At 36.0% G+C, this 20,204-nt stretch overlaps 1 protein-coding gene across 3 annotated transcripts in view; it reads left to right on the top strand.

Moving 5' to 3' along the window:
* Positions 1 to 20,204, top strand: part of AKAP9 (A-kinase anchoring protein 9) — a 197,807-nt gene that overhangs the window by 56,946 nt on the left and 120,657 nt on the right. For all 3 annotated transcript variants that reach the window (XM_078059240.1, XM_078059241.1, XM_036113321.2), the window contains 2 exons: positions 9,214 to 9,444; positions 12,756 to 12,800. In XM_078059240.1, the coding sequence (XP_077915366.1) occupies positions 9,214 to 9,444; positions 12,756 to 12,800 (276 nt within the window). The remainder of the gene's footprint in view (positions 1 to 9,213; positions 9,445 to 12,755; positions 12,801 to 20,204) is intronic.

Raw genomic sequence — 20,204 nt, forward strand, 5'->3', positions numbered from 1 at the left:
ATAAGTTAACTTAATATAATCAGTAACATGAGCCTAAAACAGTATTTTAATTATTTTAAGTACTTAGAAGAGATTTGTTCTAAGCACTATAAAGTAATCATTCTAATTTTTATTGCGCATCTGTCTTTTTTCATTTGGGGTCATTTAGTAATAGATACTGTTTATTGATTTTCAAGTAATGGTTTTTGTTTGTGTGTTGTTGTTTTTTTTTTAAGAGGGAGGGGGGAGGGGCAGAGGGCGAGGGAAAGAGGAAATCCCAGGCAGGTCGCACACCGTGTGCAGAGCCCAACACCGGGCTCAATCCCACAACCCTGAGATTGTGACCTGAGCTAAAACCAAGAGCCAGACGCTTAACCAACTGAGCCACCCAGCCACCCCTCAAGGAACAGTTTAAAAAAAAAAAAAAAACTCTTATAATGTAAAATTCTAACTTTTCCTCCTTTATAATGGAGAGTAGGAAGAGGAGAAAGGACAAAGAAAAATTGAAAACAATTCTTCAAGAGAGCCCTTAAAACTGGAAGAAATCTTTTATTTTTTAACGTTTATTTGTTTGAGAGAGAGAGAGAGTGTGTGTGCGTGCACCGTGCTAGCAGGGTCGATGCAGAGAGAGAATCTTGAGCAGATTCCCCATTGAGCATGGAGCCTAAGGCAGGGCTTGATCTCACGACCCTGAGATCATGACCTGAACTGAAATCAACAGTTGGACACTTAATTGACTGAGCCACCCAGGTGCCCCAAAACTGAAAGAAATCTTAAGAAGTCCTTCTAATCTATCTCTTCATTGTACAGTTGAAGAAATTGGATTCTACTGAGGTCAAATGGCTTGTCCAGTATCACAAAGCTAGTTTATTAGACTCTCTTTAGACATAATGATTCAGTATTCTATTATATGTCATCCATATTCTTTTTGAAATATTGTTTTCATTCAACAAATATTTGCATCTACTATGTGCCATATGATGAAATGTGTTAAAATATGCAAAATTAAGATGATTCCTTAGAGTGCAGAATCTCTTTTCTTCTTAAACATGAAGGTGTTCCAAAACCTAATAAAAAATCTACATTGAATGAGATTATAGAATGTAAGTAAGACTGATGGCTCAGTAATGTAAAGTTCTGAGGTCTTTTCCGAATCTGATATTTTTGGGGCTATTTGGGACTGTTATTTTCCAACAGTTCGTGATACTGTTGGAAAATATGCTTCAGAGCATCCTTAAAATGTTGCTTTTGTCTTCCTTGCTTTTCAGTTGCCCCACATACAAATTGTCTTTGGGTCAACTGTTGTAATCTTCTTTTTGTTTTCATAGTTAGGCCCCTGGAGTTTTGTTGTAATAGTTTGTACAACATTCTTGTGCAGCATTCATTAAGGAATATTAAAAAGGTTTAAAGGCAGTACTGACAAGTACAAATAGTCACCATAATTAGAATTAATTAGGATTTCTTAAATTTTCTACAGCAAAAACATAGAAAATGGCTCAACTCACAGCTGTTTTTGGAAACTGGAGAGACTAGATAACGTTTTTAAAATATTTTACAGTGTTCTCTTTTGGGTGTGTGTGTGTGTGTATTGTTGTTGTTGTGGGTGTTTTTTCCCCAGTTTTGTCAAAAAAGTATTTGTTGGTTTGGTGATTTCATGTATTCATGACTTTGAACTTAGTGTTCTAGGATTTGAAGTATAATGACAAATGAAGGAGAAAAAGGAACTCAATGCATGGAACATAAATTGGTATAATGGAAAAATACTGGATTTGGAGTCAGGTGTTCTTACTCTGTTTTGCCACTTAACTGATTATGATCTTAGACAAGTAACTCATATTTGTCTTCAAATCTCAGCTTCATATTCTTTTTTCCAGTAGGGTATTTCCTCACTTCTCCCGACATCCCCAACCAAATTAAATCTTTCTATTGTAGGCTTTCTTTACTACCTATACTTTATCTTCAAGGCATTTTTTAATCTCTTGAAATAATGTATTTCTGTGTTTTTCTATATTTGTTGAATTTGTTCTTCCGACCTGGATTACAATTCATAAGAGTATGGTGTGTATCTGTTTGATTCATTACTAACTGTACTGCCTTTAGCGCAGTGCTGGATACGTGATAGGCAGTCAATAAATATTTTTTAAATAAATAAACTACTTAATACCTGTCCTATGCCAAGTTATTATCCTCACAGATCTAAAACTTAACCACCACACCTCTTATAGAAAGCTGCCTTTGAAAGTCTTCAGAGAGGGAGAAAAACCATGAGACTTTTAATTCTAGGAAACAAACTGAGGGTTGCTGGAGGGGAGATGGGTGGGGGGATGGGGTAACTGGGTGATGGGCATTAAGGAGGGCATGAGATGTGATGAGCACTGGGTGTTATACACACTGATGAATTATTGAACTCTACATCTGAAACTAAAGATGTACTATATGTTGGCTAATTGAATTTAAATTTAAAAAAAAAGAAAATTATTTTAAAAAAAGCTGCCTTTGAGAAAATCAGGGTATGAGAAGCTCCCATACCACCTCCTTAAAGATATATAGGAGTACTTTTGATTATGAAATTGTACACTAACTTTTATCTTATTTGCTTCCCACAACTCAGTGATGTAATAGGCTGGCCTTGACTAAAAGATCCTACTTGTAGGACCATGTATTTTGGTTCATGTCTAGCACAGTGCCTGGCACATAGTTAACACTCAGTGAACATTTGATAAACGTTATAATTAGTAGTTTTTTTGAAGTGCCATTATAAAAACTTGGCTTGTTTTTATACAGGATTTTTTAAGTTCCTTGTTTTATTGAGAATGATTACTTATAAGGTTATAAATATTGAACTTAAGGAATAAATTATCAGTCATTTTTGTTTAGTCGTTTATTCATGTTCTGGTCAAAGTAAGATATTTGCTTGAGATTTGAATTAGTTCTGAAAGACAAGTGTATGTGGACATGATATCTTTCCAGTAAATCTTGCAACTATTTCTGTGCCTACATATGTTAACATTTTTATAATTGGCTTCCAAATGACAAACACAGATGGCTGTAGTCTGAATTTTCAGCATGTTTTAGAATAAATGTTTTCCCAGTAATTTAAAGTGTATCATTTCAATATCAAATGATTAGCTAATTGAGTAGAGTTTCTGATTTTTGCTTATCTGCTAGCTTGCCATTTTAAAGATTTAAAATAAAAATAGCTTACATAGGTATAAGAAATTAGACTTACGATCTTACTCCTCTCACATTTTTATGAAATGGAACTCTTGCTGAAAAGCTATTCTGGGCATTATATATTTATTTATTTTTAAAATCAAAGTATAATTAACATAGTATTAGTTTCAGATGTGCACTATAATGATTCAACAGTTCTATACTTATACAAGTGTATTCTCATTCACCTTTATCTGTTTCATTCATCTCCGTACCCACCTCCCCTCTATAGTTTCTTCTCTGTATTTAAGAGTCTGGTTTTTTTGTCTCTTTTTTCTGTTTGTTTTGTTTTTTAAATTCCACATATGAGTAAAATTGTATAGTATTTGTCTTTCTTAGTCTGACTTATTTCACTCAGTATAATGCCCTCCAGGTCTACCCACATTGTCTCAAATGGTATGCTCTTGCTCTTTCTCTCTTTTTTTTGTTTTTTTTTTTTTTTGAGAGGGAGAGCGATGGAGGGAGGGGCAGAAGGAGAGGGAGAGAGAGAATCCCAAGAAGGCTTCACTCTTAGCATGGAGCCTGACACGGGACTTGATCCCACAATCTGAGACCATAACCCAAGCAGAAATCAAGTCAGATGCCCACCTAACTAAGCCACTGGCACCATCTCATTTTTTATGGCTGTGTAATATTCCACTGTATATTGTACCACATCTTCCTTATCCATTTGTCTATCAGTGAACTGTTAGGTTGCTTCCATATCTTAGCTATAGTAAATAATGCTGCAGTAAACATGGGGGTGTATATTTTTTTTAAATTAGTGTTTTCATTTTCTTTGGGTAAATACCTGGTAGTGGAACTACTGGATCAAATGGTAATTCTGTTTTTAATTTTTTGAGGAATCTCCATACTGTTTCCCACAGTGGCTGCATCAATATGCCTTCCCAGCAGCCATGCATAGGGTTTCCATTTTCTCCACATCCTTAGCAACACTTGTTATTTCTTGTGATTTTGATTTTAGCCATTCTGAAGGAGTAAAGTGATATACTGTGGTTTTGATTTGCATTTCCCTGATGATGAGTGATGTTGAGTAGCTTTTTATGCATCTGTTAGCCATCTATATGTCTTCTTTGAGAAACGTCTATTCAGAACCTCTGTTCATTTTTTAGTCAGATTGGTTTTTTTTGGTGCTGAGTTGTATAGTTCTGTATACATTTTTATGAAACAGAACTCTTGCTAAAAAGCTATTGTGGGGCATTATTTTTGAGAATTAATTTTGTTTTGTTTTGCCTGATGGAGGAAGAGATGGTAAGAGGGATTATTTTGTGTTTTGATTCATTTAATTGCTGATTTTAATTCTAAGACCATGGAACTTTTCTAGATAATAGAATTAGATATGCCTGTTATATCATCTGAATTGTCTGGTTCTATGAAATAGTGCTTAAAATAATTTTTTTTAGTGGTGACTTTTCTGTAAAAAGATACCTTTTTTCACTTAACATGTATTTTTTTAAAAAAGATTTTATTTACTTATTTGAGAGAGAGAAAGCACGAGTGGGGGCAGAGGGAGAGGGAGAAGCAGGCTCCCTGCCGAGCTGGGAGCCCGACGCGGGGCTCGACCCCAGGACCCCGAGACCATGACCTCAGCTAAAGGCAGACGCCTAACCAACTGAGCCACGCAGGCGCCCCTCAACATGTATTTTTTTAGTACTGTTCCAGACTTTGAATATATAGCAGTGAACAGAACAAAAGTCCTTACCCTCATGCTGTCTACCTTCTGGTTAATTGTTCTGAAAAAATAGTATGACTTTGTATAATCAGTAAAAGGCCTAAAACAATGTCTTGGTAATTTTATGTTCTTAGAAATGATTTGTTCTAAACACCATTCTACTTTTAATTCTACACCATTCTACCAGAAAACCATTCTACTTTTTAATTCTTATTTATTTATTTTAAGTAATCTCTATTCCCAAGTGGGGCTCAAACTCACCACCCCAAGATCAAGAGACACATGCCCCTCTGACTGAGCCAGTCAGGCGCCCCAAAAACCATTCTACTTTTTATTCTATATCTATTAATAACTTTTTCATTTGGGTTCATTTAGTAATGGATACTACTGTCTGAGAGGTGTTTTTTAAAAAATCAGACCTTTTAAAATACAGTTTTAGTTTTCTCCTTTGTTATGTATTTGTACATAAAATAAATATTAAATAATATTATATAATAAATTATATAACCCTACAAGTTGGAATTTTAAACAGAATATTCGTCTTTGTCTTTATATTCTCTGCTCTCTGGGTATATTTTCTAACACAGACAACATGGAATTTTAAGAAGTTTCTGAAGTTGAACTTAAATATCAAGAATGTCATTATTAATGTTTTTCTTGGTTTTGTGTTCTCTCTGTGGGATCTTTTTAAAATGATGTGCCTAGACTTTTGATTCTATTTTCAGATAATATGTAATAGTGTTTCAGTTGGTTTATTTTTAAGAATGAATTTAGTATCCTCCAAAGTAGTTTAAATGCATTCCAGCAGCTTAATAATGTACAAATAGAGGCAACTGGTCTTGCATCTGTTCCTTAAGCAGACATGAAGTAGGATAACAGGCTAGTTGCTAAATAACTGGGGAAAATTTTTAATGTGATATATTTTTACATTCTACAAGGTCAGTGATTGATTAGATATTTCTGACTTATGAGTTAGATGTCTTTATTAAGTAATCACTACTACATAGCTGTATCCTTTTTTTCATCTGCAACAGACAAAATAAGTATAAAATATGCTGTGTGTTATTCTATAAGTTGTGCTATTTGTCACATATTTTGATAGTTAATGATAGCAACATCATTAAGATTGTTTTAATACTTCATATCATAAGAAATTTACTGGCCATCTTTGTGCTTGGTCTAATAGTTATATAATTAATATGCTGGTAGTAGATTTCCTTTTTTTTATTTATTTTTTATTTTTATTTTTTTAAATTTTTTATTTTTATGTTAATCACTATACATTACATCATTAGTTTTAGATGTAGTGTTCCATGATTCATTGTTTGTGCATAACACCCAGTGCTCCATGCAGAACGTGCCCTCTTTAATACCCATCACCAGGCTAACCCATCCTCCCACCCCCCTCCTCTCTAGAACCCTCAGTTTGTTTTTCAGAGTCCATAGTCTCTAATGGTTCGTCTCCCCCTCCGATTTCCCCCCTTCATTCTTCCCCTCCTGCTATCTTCTTCTTCTTTTTTTTTTTTTTCTTAACATATATTGCATTATTTGTTTCAGAGGTACAGATCTGAGATTCAACAGTCTTACACAATTCACAGCGCTTACCAGAGCACATACCCTCCCCAGTGTCTATCACCCAGTCACCCCATCCCTCCCACCCCACCCCCCACTCCAGCAACCCTCAGTTTGTTTCCTGAGATTAAGAATTCCTCATATCAGTGAGGTCATATGATACATGTCTTTCTCTGTTTGACTTATTTCGCTCAGCATAATATGCTCCAGTTCCATCCACGTCGTTGCAAATGGCAAGATCTCATTCCTTTTGATGGCTGCATAATATTCCATTGTATATATATACCACCTCTTCTTTATCCATTCATCTGTCGATGGACATCTTGGCTCTTTCCACAGTTTGGCTATTGTGGACATTGCTGCTATAAACATCGGGGTGCACGTACCCCTTCGGATCACTACATTTGTATCTTTGGGGTAAATACCCAGTAGTGCAATTGCTGGATCGTATGGTAGCTCTATTTTCAACTTTTTGAGGAACCTCCATACTGTTTTCCAGAGTGGCTGCACCAGCTTGCATTACCACCAACAGTATAGGAGGGTTCCCCTTTCTCCGCATCCCCGCCAACATCTGTCGTTTCCTGACTTGTTAATTTTAGCCGTTCTGACTGGTGTGAGGTGGTATCTCCTTGAGGTTTCGATTTGGATTTCCCTGATGCCGAGTGATGTTGAGCACTTTTTCATGTGTCTGTTGGCCATTTGGATGTCTTCTTTGCAGAAATGTCTGTTCATGTCTTCTGCCCATTTCTTGATTGGATTCTTTGTTCTTTTGGTGTTGAGTTTGATAAGTTCTTTATAGATTTTGGATACTAGCCCTTTATCTGATATGTCATTTGCAAATATCTTCTCCCATTCTGTCAGTTGTCTTTTGGTTTTGTTGACTGTTTAGTAGATTTCCTATTTTTAAGGCACAAAGGGGCTTACACCTATTCTTATGCTTTTGTTCTTCTCTCAATGATCAAGTAGCTCAAAGTAAATTTAAGAATTGGTGGTTAGTAGTTGCTTCATATAAAATTTAGAAAATGTGTTGCATAAAAAAGGAAATTTCAGATGAGCATAAGGAAAAATACCTGAAATCTCCAGTCTAGAGAGAGATCAAAGTTGTGGTTATATTCTTCCAGAATTTATATATGCCTATGTGTATAATGTTATTAAAATTCAAGCTAGTTAGAATTATTGAAGGCTGTGGGCCTGAGCCCTGCTTGTCTTTGTTGAAAGAGATGCACACCATTTTCCTTTTATTAAAAAAAAAAGATTGGGGCGCCTGAGTGGCTCAGTTGTTAAGCGTCTGCCTTCAGCTCAGGTCATGATCCCAGGGTCCTGGGATCGAGCCCCGCATTGGGCTCCCTGCTCAGTGGGAAGCCGGCTTCTCCCTCTCACACCCTCCCTGCTTGTGTTCCCTCTCTCGCTGTGTCTTTCTGTCAAATAAATAATCTTAAAAAAAAAAAAATTCTATTGCAGTATTATTTTATATATACCACTGTGTCATAAACATCTTTATTATTTTTTCACATATACTTTTTATATAAACATCTTTAATATTATTATTTGCATTAACATTTTAATTGAGTTAATCCAGTGTTACCCAAAGTATGTAATGCATACTTCTGATTTTAGGTGGTGACGGGATATTTTAGGTGATAGCCTGATCCAGTATTAATTAATAGTGAATAGGGGCACCTGGGTGGCTCAGATGGTTGATCGTCTGCCTTCGGCTCAGGTCATGCATGATCCTGGGGTCCTGGGATGGAGCCCCACATCAGGCTTCTGGCTCAGCGGGGAGCCTGCTTCTCCCTCTCCCGCTGCCTCTCCCCCGCTCATGTGCTCTGTCTCTCTCTCTCTCTCTCTATCTCTGTGTCTCAAATGAATAAATAAAATCTTTTTAAAAATAAATAATAGTGAATAGTATCATAAGAAAGTTAATACTTTTCCAGGTTTTTTTTTAGACCATCTGTTTACAGTAAGCCAAAAGTCTGTTTGATGCTCATATATCCTTAATACTCCTTTAACACTTGCCTGTTTCTCTTATAACCTTCAGCAGTATTACCTAGCTAAAATTTTGATAATGTAGTGTTAGTTTTCATTACATTCATTTCTGTTTACTATTTTATTTAAGGAAATCACAAGTGATACTGGCTTTTAATTTATACCAGGATAGGAAGTCTCCTTTTAAAATAAATTTAGATAAGTACACTAGTGAAAACATGCTAAGTTAATGATAAGTATAGATGGCATTAGGACATGGCAAAAATCCTGATGATGATATGCAAGTGATTAGGGGATAGGAAGCACTATTGTTTGACATTTAAATTATTTCAAATTTTTTCCCATTAGAAACAAGGCTGCAGTGATCATTTGTGTAACTAAATCTTTTGCATGGACTAATTAAATTTAGTACAAATTAGAAGTCCCAGAAATTTCACAAGGTAAACGCATTTAGACCTCTTGTATTTTTATATAATCTAACATCCAGAGGTTACACTCTTGCCAAGCTGTGAGTGAGAGCGCCTGTTTTCCCTATTCTACCTAACTCTGGGCTAATTTTTTTTCTTTAGACATGACATTTTCAGTTCTTCTTAATATTTGAATAGTATTTATTCAGAAGTACCTAATTTTTTTGCAATTCGGTAGTTATATTAAGGACTGTAACAACTGTCCTTTATTTAGTGATGGTTTGATTTTGTAAAGAAAATGATTCCAAAGATACTTGCTTTTTTCATAGTGGTGGTAAAGAAAAAATATCTCTAATGATAAGGACAATGTCTTTTTTTCTGTAGCTTGCCCAGTTTCGACAAAGGAAAGCTCAATCTGATGGGCAGAATCCTTCTAAGAAGCAGAAAAAAAAGAGGAAAACTTCAAGCAGTAAACATGATGTGTCAACATACCATGCTTTGAATATTGAGCACTCACAGAGTGATGAAATGTACATAAATAGTTCTCAGAGGGTAGGAACAGCCGTGACTCCTGAATCCACAATAATCAAACGTGATGAGGTCTTCTCTGTTGAAGTAAGTATTTATCTAGATTTTTGAAAATTAGAAGTCTAAGTGGAAAGTTGTTGTAATGACAACACTCATTATTACCCTGTGCAGTTTTTGTGAGCTTGATTCAGTAAACATTTATAGTACAACTATAATATAATACATCAAGGATTCAGCACCAAGGATACAAGGGTAAATATGACATTCTCTGCCCTTTAGGAAAGTCAAGTGGGAAAGGCAGATGTAAGATAGTCTGTGTATTCTGATTACAGTTATGGTAACAAAAATGCATATGGTACCCTAGAGTACCATGATTTTGGGGGAATGCTAAATCGGCATAAGCTATCAGCAAAGAAGTAGCAAGGCAACCTCTGTGATAAAAAAACAACATCCACAAGAACATGAAGCTATGATATGACTTGGAAACTGTAGGAAGTTTAGTTTTAAAAGCATCACAGAATGTTGGGGATGGGAGGATGGTAAAGGTGAGAGGCAGGAGATTGCACCTGGCCCATAGAAGGCCCAAAATAAAGGCTGATTTTCTTCTTCTCTTTAATGGTGTGATTTTCCAGAATAAGGCCATGAGGGAGAATTTAAAAGTGGATTGGGATGGTGGATGGGATGGAGCTACCAACTAAAACCAGGAGTAGAGAAGGCTGGGATGCTTAGGAGAAAGAGTGGTGTGTGAGACAGGTAATAATTATAATTTAGAGTGGACCCTGACATATTTATATGGAAACAGAAAGATTTAGATAATATATAGGATTTGAGCTTTATTCAAAAGGTCAGGGATGTTAAAGATTAGCTAAGAGTGGATCTTTTGATATTTTCCTTCTTAGACTTTGTTGAGCATCTTGGATATGTAGATTAGTGTTTTTCATCCAATTTGGGAAGTTTTCGGGCATTGTATCGTCAAATATTCTTTCTGCTCCTTTCTGTCCCCTCCTCTGGGTCTCCTGTTATGCATGTTAGTATGTTTGATCCTGTTGTACAGATCTCTCATGCTCTGTTCATTTTTCTTCATTCTTTTTTTTTAAAGATTTTATTTATTAAAAAAAAAATATTTATTTATTTGACGGAGAGAGAGCACAAGTAGGCAGAGCGGCAGGCAGAGGGAGAAGGAGAAGCAGGCTCCCCGCTGAGCAGGGAGCCCAATGCAGGGCTCGATCCCAGTACCCTGGGATCATGACCTGAGCCAAAGGCAGACGCTTAACCGACTGAGCCACCCAGGCGCCCCTCTTCATTCTTTTTTAATCTTTTCCTCAGACTGCATAATTTCAATTGAACTATATATTAAAGTTTGCTGATTCTTCACAGATCTGTTAAGCCCCCTGAAATGAATTTTTCATTTCAGTTATTTTACTTTTTTAAAAAATTATTTTTAAAAATTTTATTTTATTTTTTTAAGTAATCTCTACACCCCACATGGGGCTTGAACTCACAACCTCGCGATCAAGAGTCGCATGCTCCACCAACTGAGCCTGCCAGGTGCCCCTCTTTGGTTCTTTTATAGTGATGCTCTTTATTTTGTAAGGCAGTATCCTTATAGTTTTCTTCAGTATTTTAGATTTAATTTTATTCACTTATTTGACTCTATTTAAAATAGCTCATTTAAAGTCTTTGTATATGAAGTCCAATATTTGTGTTTCCTCAGGGACCATTTCTACTGACTGTTGTTTTTCTTCTATATGGGCCATACTTTTCCTTTTTCTTTGTGTATCTTGTAATTGTTGAAATCTGGATCTTTTAAATGATGTAAAATGGCAACTCTGGTGCTTGACGTGGTTTGAAGATGTATTTGTTATCTTTTTCTGCATAACAAATCAATGTTTGGGCTTCTCACTAGAGTTTTAGCATTTCCAGTCCAAAGAGTGTCTTGTTCACCATTTCATCCTCAGTAACACAGTTTTTAGTACACAATATACATTTAATCTATAGTTGTTTAAAAGGCATAAGTGAATCAGCCATGAGGACTTATGTCATGAAAGTATTTTAGATTTAAAAGAGGGTCATATAGGGGCGCCTGGGTGGCTCAGTCATTGAGCGTCTGCCTTCGGCTCAGGTCATGATCTCAGGGTCTTGGGATCAAGCCCCGCATCGGGCTCCCTGCTCGGCAGGAGGCCTGGTTCTCCCTCTCCCACTCCACCTGCTTGTGTTCCTTCTCTCGCTTTGTCTCTCTCTGTCAAATAAATAAAAAATCTTTAAAAAAAAAAAAAAGAGGGTCATATAAGTTAGGAACCCCTATGACAGAATTTTAGGATAGGGGTAAGCTTATTTCTGTTCCTGGCATCAGTTACTACATCAGAGAGGAGGTAGACTTAGAACTTGGTATTGAGTGATGAATAAAATTTCCTTAAGTATAGATGGGAAAGGAGACAGTGATGGTTCATATTTGTTGAATGAAAAGGTGAAATATCTAGGTCTCTTTTCTCACTTGTAAATTGAGATTCTTAGATGAGTGGGTGAACAGTGAAAGCAGTGAAAATTTAAGTTTCCTCCTTGAGGAAACTTCCTAGTGGTTCTGAACTGAGGGAACCTCTTTCTAGTGGTTCTAAACTAAGGGAAGCTCAGAAAAGCCACTCACTTCATACCCAAATCCCAGGGATGTAAGAATGAAACAGGAATGTCTTAGTAAGTGTTTTATAAGCTGCAGAGGTGTTAGTAACAAGGAAGATTGTTATTTTTCTTCAAGTTCTTACTACTTTTCTAGCATCAAGATTTGGTGATTTTTTTTTACCCTTTTTTTTTTTTTGAGTAATCTCTAAGCTCATGTTCTACCAACTGAGCCAGGCACGCTGATGATTTTTCTTTTTGAAGAAATTGAACTCTTCTGAGTAACATTTTAAGACTTTCTTTTATTTAAAAGAGACATAAGAATTAGAGGGATGATATCTTATTTGGTGCTTGTCTTACAAATGATTTGTAATGTATATAAGACCCGGTGTGAAAGTACCTCTTGATACGTTTATATTTAGAAAAATGCTTTATGATAAATGTCAGGTGTGTTAGTTAGCTATTGTGATTCATAGAGTGAAAATTTTATAGGTTTAGGGGCGTATGGCTGGCTCAGTTGGTAGAGCATGTGACTTTTGATCTCAGGGTTGTGAGTTCAAGCCCCATGTTGGGCACAGAGCTTACTTTTAAAAAAAATGAATAAAATAAAATCCACTTACTTAAAGTTTTTTTTTTAAATGCTTGAATAATTTTTGCTAGTTTTTTAGTGATATTTTTATATGAATTTTCTATCATATGTTACTAATAGTAATGGGTTAATGAAGTACAATGTTTGGCGGGGGAGGGGAAGGCTTTAATGTAATTGGTTTTTATTTTTGTTTTAGCCAGAAAGTGAGATTTCAACTACGGCAGATGATTATAGTTCAGAGGTAAGAATAAGTAATATTATGTAGATTAACTTTTTATGTATTATTTTTGAAACATTACTACTTTATTTCTTGCAACTCACCGGCTTATGTATTTTTATAAATATAATGAAGTATAGCATAACAAAATACAATGTAAATGACCTAGAAAACCTGAAGGTTATGTTTTTCTCTCTGTATTTTTTTCAGATTATTAACTAAGGTCTTAAATCTGTTTGAATAGCTTGGGCCTTAATTAGAGGCCTTTAAGTTTCTAGGAAAATGATATTGAGATTTAGGATTAATTATCATCATAAGGTATCCATATTCAACACAGTAAATATTTCATTATACAGACTATTTCACATTCTGAGTGATGCTTTTTACAAATGCTTGAATTCTATATAATTACATAAATTCATTTGTTGAAATTAATGCTGCAATAGTGATTTTTAATTTAGGTGATAAAAGCTAATGTAGGCATTGGCCACATTAGGAAATACCTTCTTTATGTATTATTAATAAATATATGTCATATTGTTATCTTTTTCTTATTGTTTTAGATATCATTATCATTTCTTTGGTCCAGGATTTGAGGATATGGAAAATTATTCCTTACTCTGAATGGTTCAGCAACTCAGTGTATTCCATAAGTTTGGATATATTGTAGGTTTCTAATACCAAAAAAAAAAAAAAAAATCATGTTCTAAGTGAACAGACTACTGTTTTGAATTGCAAATGGGAGTAAAAACTCTTGAGACTTCAAAAGTTTAATGTGCTTAAAAGCTGGGAATATACTTATTGGTAGTCTGGTCAAGAAGATAATTAACAAGGGTTGAATAAATAAATTGGTACCTGATTTACATTACATAAAGTTGCCTATAGGGAAAGTATCTCAATTTAAAATCACGACTTGCAGGGGTGCCTCGGTGGCTCAGTCGTTAAGCATCTGCCTTCAGCTCAGGTCATGATCTCAGGGTCCTGGGATCGAGCCCCACATCGAGCCCCGCATCGGGCTCCCTGCTCCGCGGGGAACCTGCTTCTCCCTCTCCCACTCCCCCTGCTTGTGTTCCCTCTCTCGCTGTGTCTCTCTCTGTCAAATAAATAAATAAAATCTTTAAAAAAATGAAAATAAAAAAATATAAAATCACGACTTGCAATTCAGAGAATCTGGCCTTGTGACTTTAAATTTGGGGCTTCTTTATGAAAGCAACACTGCTTTTTTTCTTTCTATAATGGCTATAGTCTTTTTAAAAAAATTAAGGAGGGCACATGTTGTGATGAGCTCTGGGTGTTATAACAACTAATGAATTGTTGAACACTACATCAAAAACTAATGATGTACTGTATGTTGGCTAACTGAACATAATTAAAAAATTATTTTTATTCATTATTTTTAAATTGAAGTATAGTTGATAGAGACTATTATATTAGTTTCAGGTGTACAACATAGTAATTTGACATTGATATACATTACAAAATGCTCCCATAGTAAGTGTAGTTACCGCCTGTTACCATGCAAAATTATTGTAATATTAACTACATTCCCTATGTTGTGGGATATTCCACATCCCTGTGGCTTATTTATTTTTTAACTGGAAGTTTGTACCTCTTACTCCCCTATACCTATTTCACCCATCGCCCTACGTTCCCTCTCCACTGGCAACTACCAGTCTAGTCTGTGCTCTATGTTTATGAGTCTGTTTCTGTTTTGTTCATTCGTTTTGTTTTTTAGATTCCACATGTAAGTGAAATCATACGGCATTTGTCTTTCTCTGACTTTTTAAAAAATATTTATTTACTTATTTATTTATTTATTTATTTATTTATTTATTTATGTGATCTCCATAGCCAGCGCGGGGCTCAAATTCATGACCCCAAGATCAAGTGTCAGATGCTCTACCTACTGAGCCAGCCAGGTGCCCCTTTCTCTGATTTATTTCACTTATCCATGTTGTCACAAATGGCAAGATTTCATTTGTTTTTATGGTTGAATAATTTTCCATCATATATATATATACATATATACATATACATATATAGACAAATGCGCACACACACACATATATATATATATATGTCACATCTTCTTTATCCATTCATCTATTGATTGATACTTAGGTTGCTTCCATGTCTTGGATATTGTAAATAAAGCTACAATAAACACAGGGGTGCAATATATCTTTTCAGATTGGTGTTTTCATTTTTTTCAGATAAATACCCAGAAATAGAATTAATGGATCATATAGATCTATTTTTAATTTTTTGAGGGACTGCCATACTGTTTTTCATAGTGGCTGCACCAATTTACATTCCCACTAATAGTATACAAGGGTTCCCTTTGTCCCACATTCTCACCAACACTTGTTATTCATGTTTTTTTTTAAATAGCCATTTTGACAAGCGTGAGGTGATATATCATTGAGGTTTTAATTTGCATTTCCCTAATGATGAGTGATAATGAGCATCTTTTCATGTGCCTGTTGGTCATGTTTATATCTTCTCTGGAAAAATGTCCATTCAGGCCCTCTGCTCATTTTTTAATTGGATTGTTTGGCTGTTTCCTTTTTTTGCTTTTCTTTCTTTCTTTCTTTCTTTCTTCTTTGGGGTTGAGTGCTATGAGTTCTTTTTATTAAATTTATTTTTTTATTTTTTAAAAATTTTATTAAGTTTTTTACTTTAACTCTAACATAGTTAACATACAGTGTTAATATTTGGTTTCAGGTGTATAATATAGTGATTCATCAATTCTAAACATTACTCAGTGCTCATCATGATAAGTGTACTCTTTAATCCCTATCCCCTCTTTCACCCATCCCCCCCACCCTTCTCCCCTGTGGTACCCATCAGTTTATTCTCTGTAGTTAAGAGTCTGTTTCTTCGTCTGTCTCTTTTTTTCCCCTTGGTCATTTGTTTTATTTCTTAAATTCCACATATGAGTGAAATCATATTGCATTTGTTTTTCTCTAACTGACTTATTTCACTTGGCATTATACACTCTGCTGTGAGGTTTTTTTTAATATATATTTTGGATATTAACCTTTTTTTTTTTTTTAAAGATTTATTTATTTATTTGAGAGAGAGAGAGCATGAGCAGGGGGGAGGAGCAGGGAGCCTGACCTGGGGCTCGATCCCAGGACCTGAGATCGTGACCTGAGCCAAAGGCAGATGCCCAACCCACTGAGCCACCCAGGTGCCCCGAATATTAACCTTTTAATAGATATGTCATTTACAAATATCTTTTCTCATTTAGTTAGGTTGACTTTTAGTTTTGTTGATGGGTTCCCTTAATTGTGCAGAAGTTTTTTAGTTTGATGTAGTTTCAGTTGTTTATTTTTGCTTTTGTTGCCCTTGCCTAACAAGACAGATCCAAAAATACATTCCTAAAACTGAGGTATAAGAGTTTACTCCCCATGTTTTCTTTTAGGAGTTTTATAGCTTCAGGTCTTTAAACCAATTTGAGCTTATTTTTGTATATGGTGTAAGAGTGGTTTCATTCTTTTGCATGTAGCTGTCCTGTGTTTTCAGCACCATTTATTGAAGAAACAGTCTTTTCCCCATTGTGTATTTTTGCTTCCTTTGTCATAGATTAGTTACCATATAAACATGGGTTTTTTCCTAGGCTCTCAGTTCTGTTCCATTGATTTATGTGTCCATTTGTGTGCCAGTACCATACTGTTTTGATTACAGTAGCTTTGTAGTATGGTTTGAAATCTGGGACTGTGTTCCCTCCAACTTTGTTCTTTCTCAAGATTACTTTGGGTATTTGGGGTCTTTTGTGGTTCCATACAAATTTTAAGATTATTTGTCCTAGTTCTGTGAAAAATGCTATTGGTATTTTGATAGGGATTGCATTGAATTTGTAGATTGCTTTGAGTAGTATGGATATTCTAACAATATTAATTCTTTCAACCCATGAACATGGTATATCTTTCCCTTTATTTGTGTCATCTTTGGTTTCTTTCATCAGTGTCTTATAGTTTTCAGAGTACGGGTCTTTCACCTCCTTGGTTAACTTTATTCCTAGATACTTTATTCTTTTTGATAAAATTGTAAATGGGATTTTCTTAATTTCTCTGCTAGTTTATTATTAATGTATAGAAATGCAACAGATTTCTGTATATTAATTTTGTGTCCTGCAACTTTACTAAATTCATTTATTAGTTCTAAAGTTTCTTAGTGGAGTCTTTAGAGTTTTTATATATAGTATCATGTCATCTGTACATAGTGACTGGGCTGCAACTGCTGTGGATACACTGGTGGGTAGGGCTGGCCCCAACATGGCTGGCTAAGAGGCCTGGCTGTAGCTGCTTCAGGTATGCTGGTGGGTGGAGTTAGGATGCAGTGTGACTTGGCTGGGGGGCTCGGTGTCCACGGTCATGGGCATGCAGGTGGGTGGGACTCCCTAGAGCAGGAGTCACTTCGGAAGGGCCCTTGCCAGGGCAGTCGGGTTGGTTAGAATGATTCTGCAGGGGAACATCAGGGCAGGGTGAGTGGTGCTAGGAAGAGTGTCCGAATGGGGGCCCACCAGTGTCAAGCCAGCTGGGCTGAAGGAGGGCAAGAAAAATAGTGCCTGCCAGCACTTCCATTCCCAGAGAAAGTTCTGCAGATCCTTGCCCCTGTGGCACAAGCCCTAAAATTAATAAATCTGCATCACATAATATAGTCCAGGCGCTTTTCAAACTGCTACCTCTGGGCTGGGTCTCTGAGTAGGTGCTGGTGTACACTGACTGGCCTTTTTAAGAGTGGAGTATTGGTTTCTTATAGCCCTCCACTCTCCCAGAGTTAAGCTGATTTAAATCCAGATACTTATGGAGGCTCATATTCCCAGTGCAGATCGACAGGAAGAGGGGTGCCCAATGTGGGGCTTAAGCTTAACCCTTGCTCCTCAAGGAGGACCTTCACACCTGTGATATCTCTCTTGCTTGTGGGTTGCCGCATGGGAGGTTTAGTTTCTGATTGCATCTCTGCCCCTCCTACCCTTCTCGATGTGGCTTTTTCTTTCTATCTTTAGCTGTGGAAGAGCTGTTCTGCTAGTCTTCAGGTCGTTCTCAGTGAGTTGCAGTATATGTAGTGGCAGCCTTGGTGTGTTCGTGGGGAGAGGTGAGCTCAGGACCCTCCTACTCGGAAGTCTTCTCTCTCTCTTTCTAACGCCATAATTCTTATAGTTTGTCTTTCTTGATTGAAAGTTTCAGGTGTTTTTATGCCTAAACTCCCTATGTCTTTGGGATACCCCAGGATTGCACAAAGTGCCTTTTTTTCTTTACAGTAAGGTGAATTTTTTTACAAGCCAAGTGGCTATAGATCAGACCATCTCATATATGCCTTTGAAATTTGGTTAAAATTATATAGCCATTTTCTCACTTTGGGATAAGAGAGTAACTTTAATTTTTCTTAATACAGATTTGAAAGGTAAGGACATCAAAAGATTGTGATTTCAAGTTCTCTTTTTGAAAACAGTAATATTGAAAAGTCTTATTACAATAAGTTATTTTTTGCCTAGATTTTTTTAAACTATAAAACTGGTGGGAATTATGAGGTCCAGAAGAATGTATTGAAACTATCTATGATACCTAGTAAATCTGATGTGTTTTGAAATAAGGTACAAGTAATATTTAAATATAATTCCTACAGTTAAAAGTTAGAGTATGTTGACCATGGTTGAACAAGAAATCTCTACTACATGTATATGTGTGTAATTTCTACATATTTGCATATGTAATCCATATATGTTTTATTGTTATATACATGAATGATTGTGTACATGAATAAATATATATCTATACATACATATGTATTTTTTTTCCCAAACAAAAGTTTCAGGAAAGATACTTCTTTTTACTATGTGACCTATCCTTTGATACTTTTTCTTTTTACTGGAGATCACAAAAACTAAATTGATTAACTGATTTATAATTGGAAAAAACAGTTACTTAGAAGATTACACTGAAAAAAGATATTTATGAAATGACAGATAGACCTGATTTGATCATAACCTTTGTGATATTATATATTTTGGGCCTGGATTCATGATGAATTATACTGTGACGAAGTCATATATTCTCTTTGTCCGTAGGAAAACAGTAGAAAAATTGATTGTGAAATGTTTGAAAATGTCTCATTAAGATTGCTAATATGGGGGCTGGTTGAATCCGTGATACTCTGGGCTAGTTTTGAACCTTTCGCTATTCCTGTTAATGATGTTAAAACTGGTTTGACTTTGCCAAAGGCAAAGGAAGCAAGAGCAAAAATGAACTGTTGGGACTTCATCAAGATAAAAAGCTTTTGCACAGCAAAGGAAACAGTCAACAAAATCAAAAGACAACCGACAGAATGGGAGAAGATATTTGCAAATGACGTATCAGATAAAGGGCTAGTATCCAAAATCTATAAAGAACTTAATCAAACTCAACACCAAAAGAACAAATAATCCGATCGAGAAATGGGCAGAAGACATGAACAGACATTTCTGCAAAGAAGACATCCAAATGGCCAACAGACACATGAAAAAGTGCTCAACATCGCTCGGCATCAGGGAAATCCAAATCAAAACCTCAATGAGATACCACCTCACACCAGTCAGAAGGGCTAAAATTAACAAGTCAGGAAACGACAGATGTTGGCGAGGATGCGGAGAAAGGGGAATCCTCGTACACTGGTGGTGGGAACGCAGGCTGGTGCCAGCCACTCTGGAAAACAGTATGGAGGTTCCTCAAAAAGTTGAAAATAGAGCTACCCTACAACCCAGCAATTGCACTACTGGGTATTTACCCCAAAGATACAAATGTAGTGATCTGAAGGGGAATGTGCACCCTGATGTTTATAGCAGCAATGTCCACAGTAGCCAAACTGGAAAGAGCCAAGATGTCCATCAACGAATGGATAAAGAAGATGTGGTGTGTACACACACACACACACACACACGATGCAGCCATCAAAAAACCCCCGAAATCTTGCCATTTGCAACGACGTGGCTGGAACTAGAGGGTATTGTGCTGAGTGAAATAAGTCAATCAGAGAAAGACAGTTGTCATATGATCTCACTTGTATATGGAATTTGAGAAACAAGACGGGATCATAGGTGAAGGGAGGCAAAAATGAAACAAGATGAAACCAGAGAGGGAGACAAACCATAAGAGACTCTTAATCTCAGGAAACAAACTGAGGGTTGCTGGAGGGGTGGGGTGGGGAGGGATGGGGTGGCTGGGTGATGGACATTGGGGAGGTTATGTGCTATGGTGAGCACTGTGAATTGTGTAAGACTGATGAATCACAGACCTGTACCCCTGAAACAAATAATACATTATGTTATTAAAAAAAAAAAAAAACTGGTTTGACTGAGCTAGAATGAAGGGGGACTTCTAAGCCACAGTTACCTTTTCAGGAGGCAGAAGAATCATTAGTAAGCTAAATTTGTAAATTGAGGAA

This window comes from Halichoerus grypus, chromosome 12, assembly GCF_964656455.1.
Source record: "Halichoerus grypus chromosome 12, mHalGry1.hap1.1, whole genome shotgun sequence".
NCBI lineage: Eukaryota > Metazoa > Chordata > Mammalia > Carnivora > Phocidae > Halichoerus > Halichoerus grypus.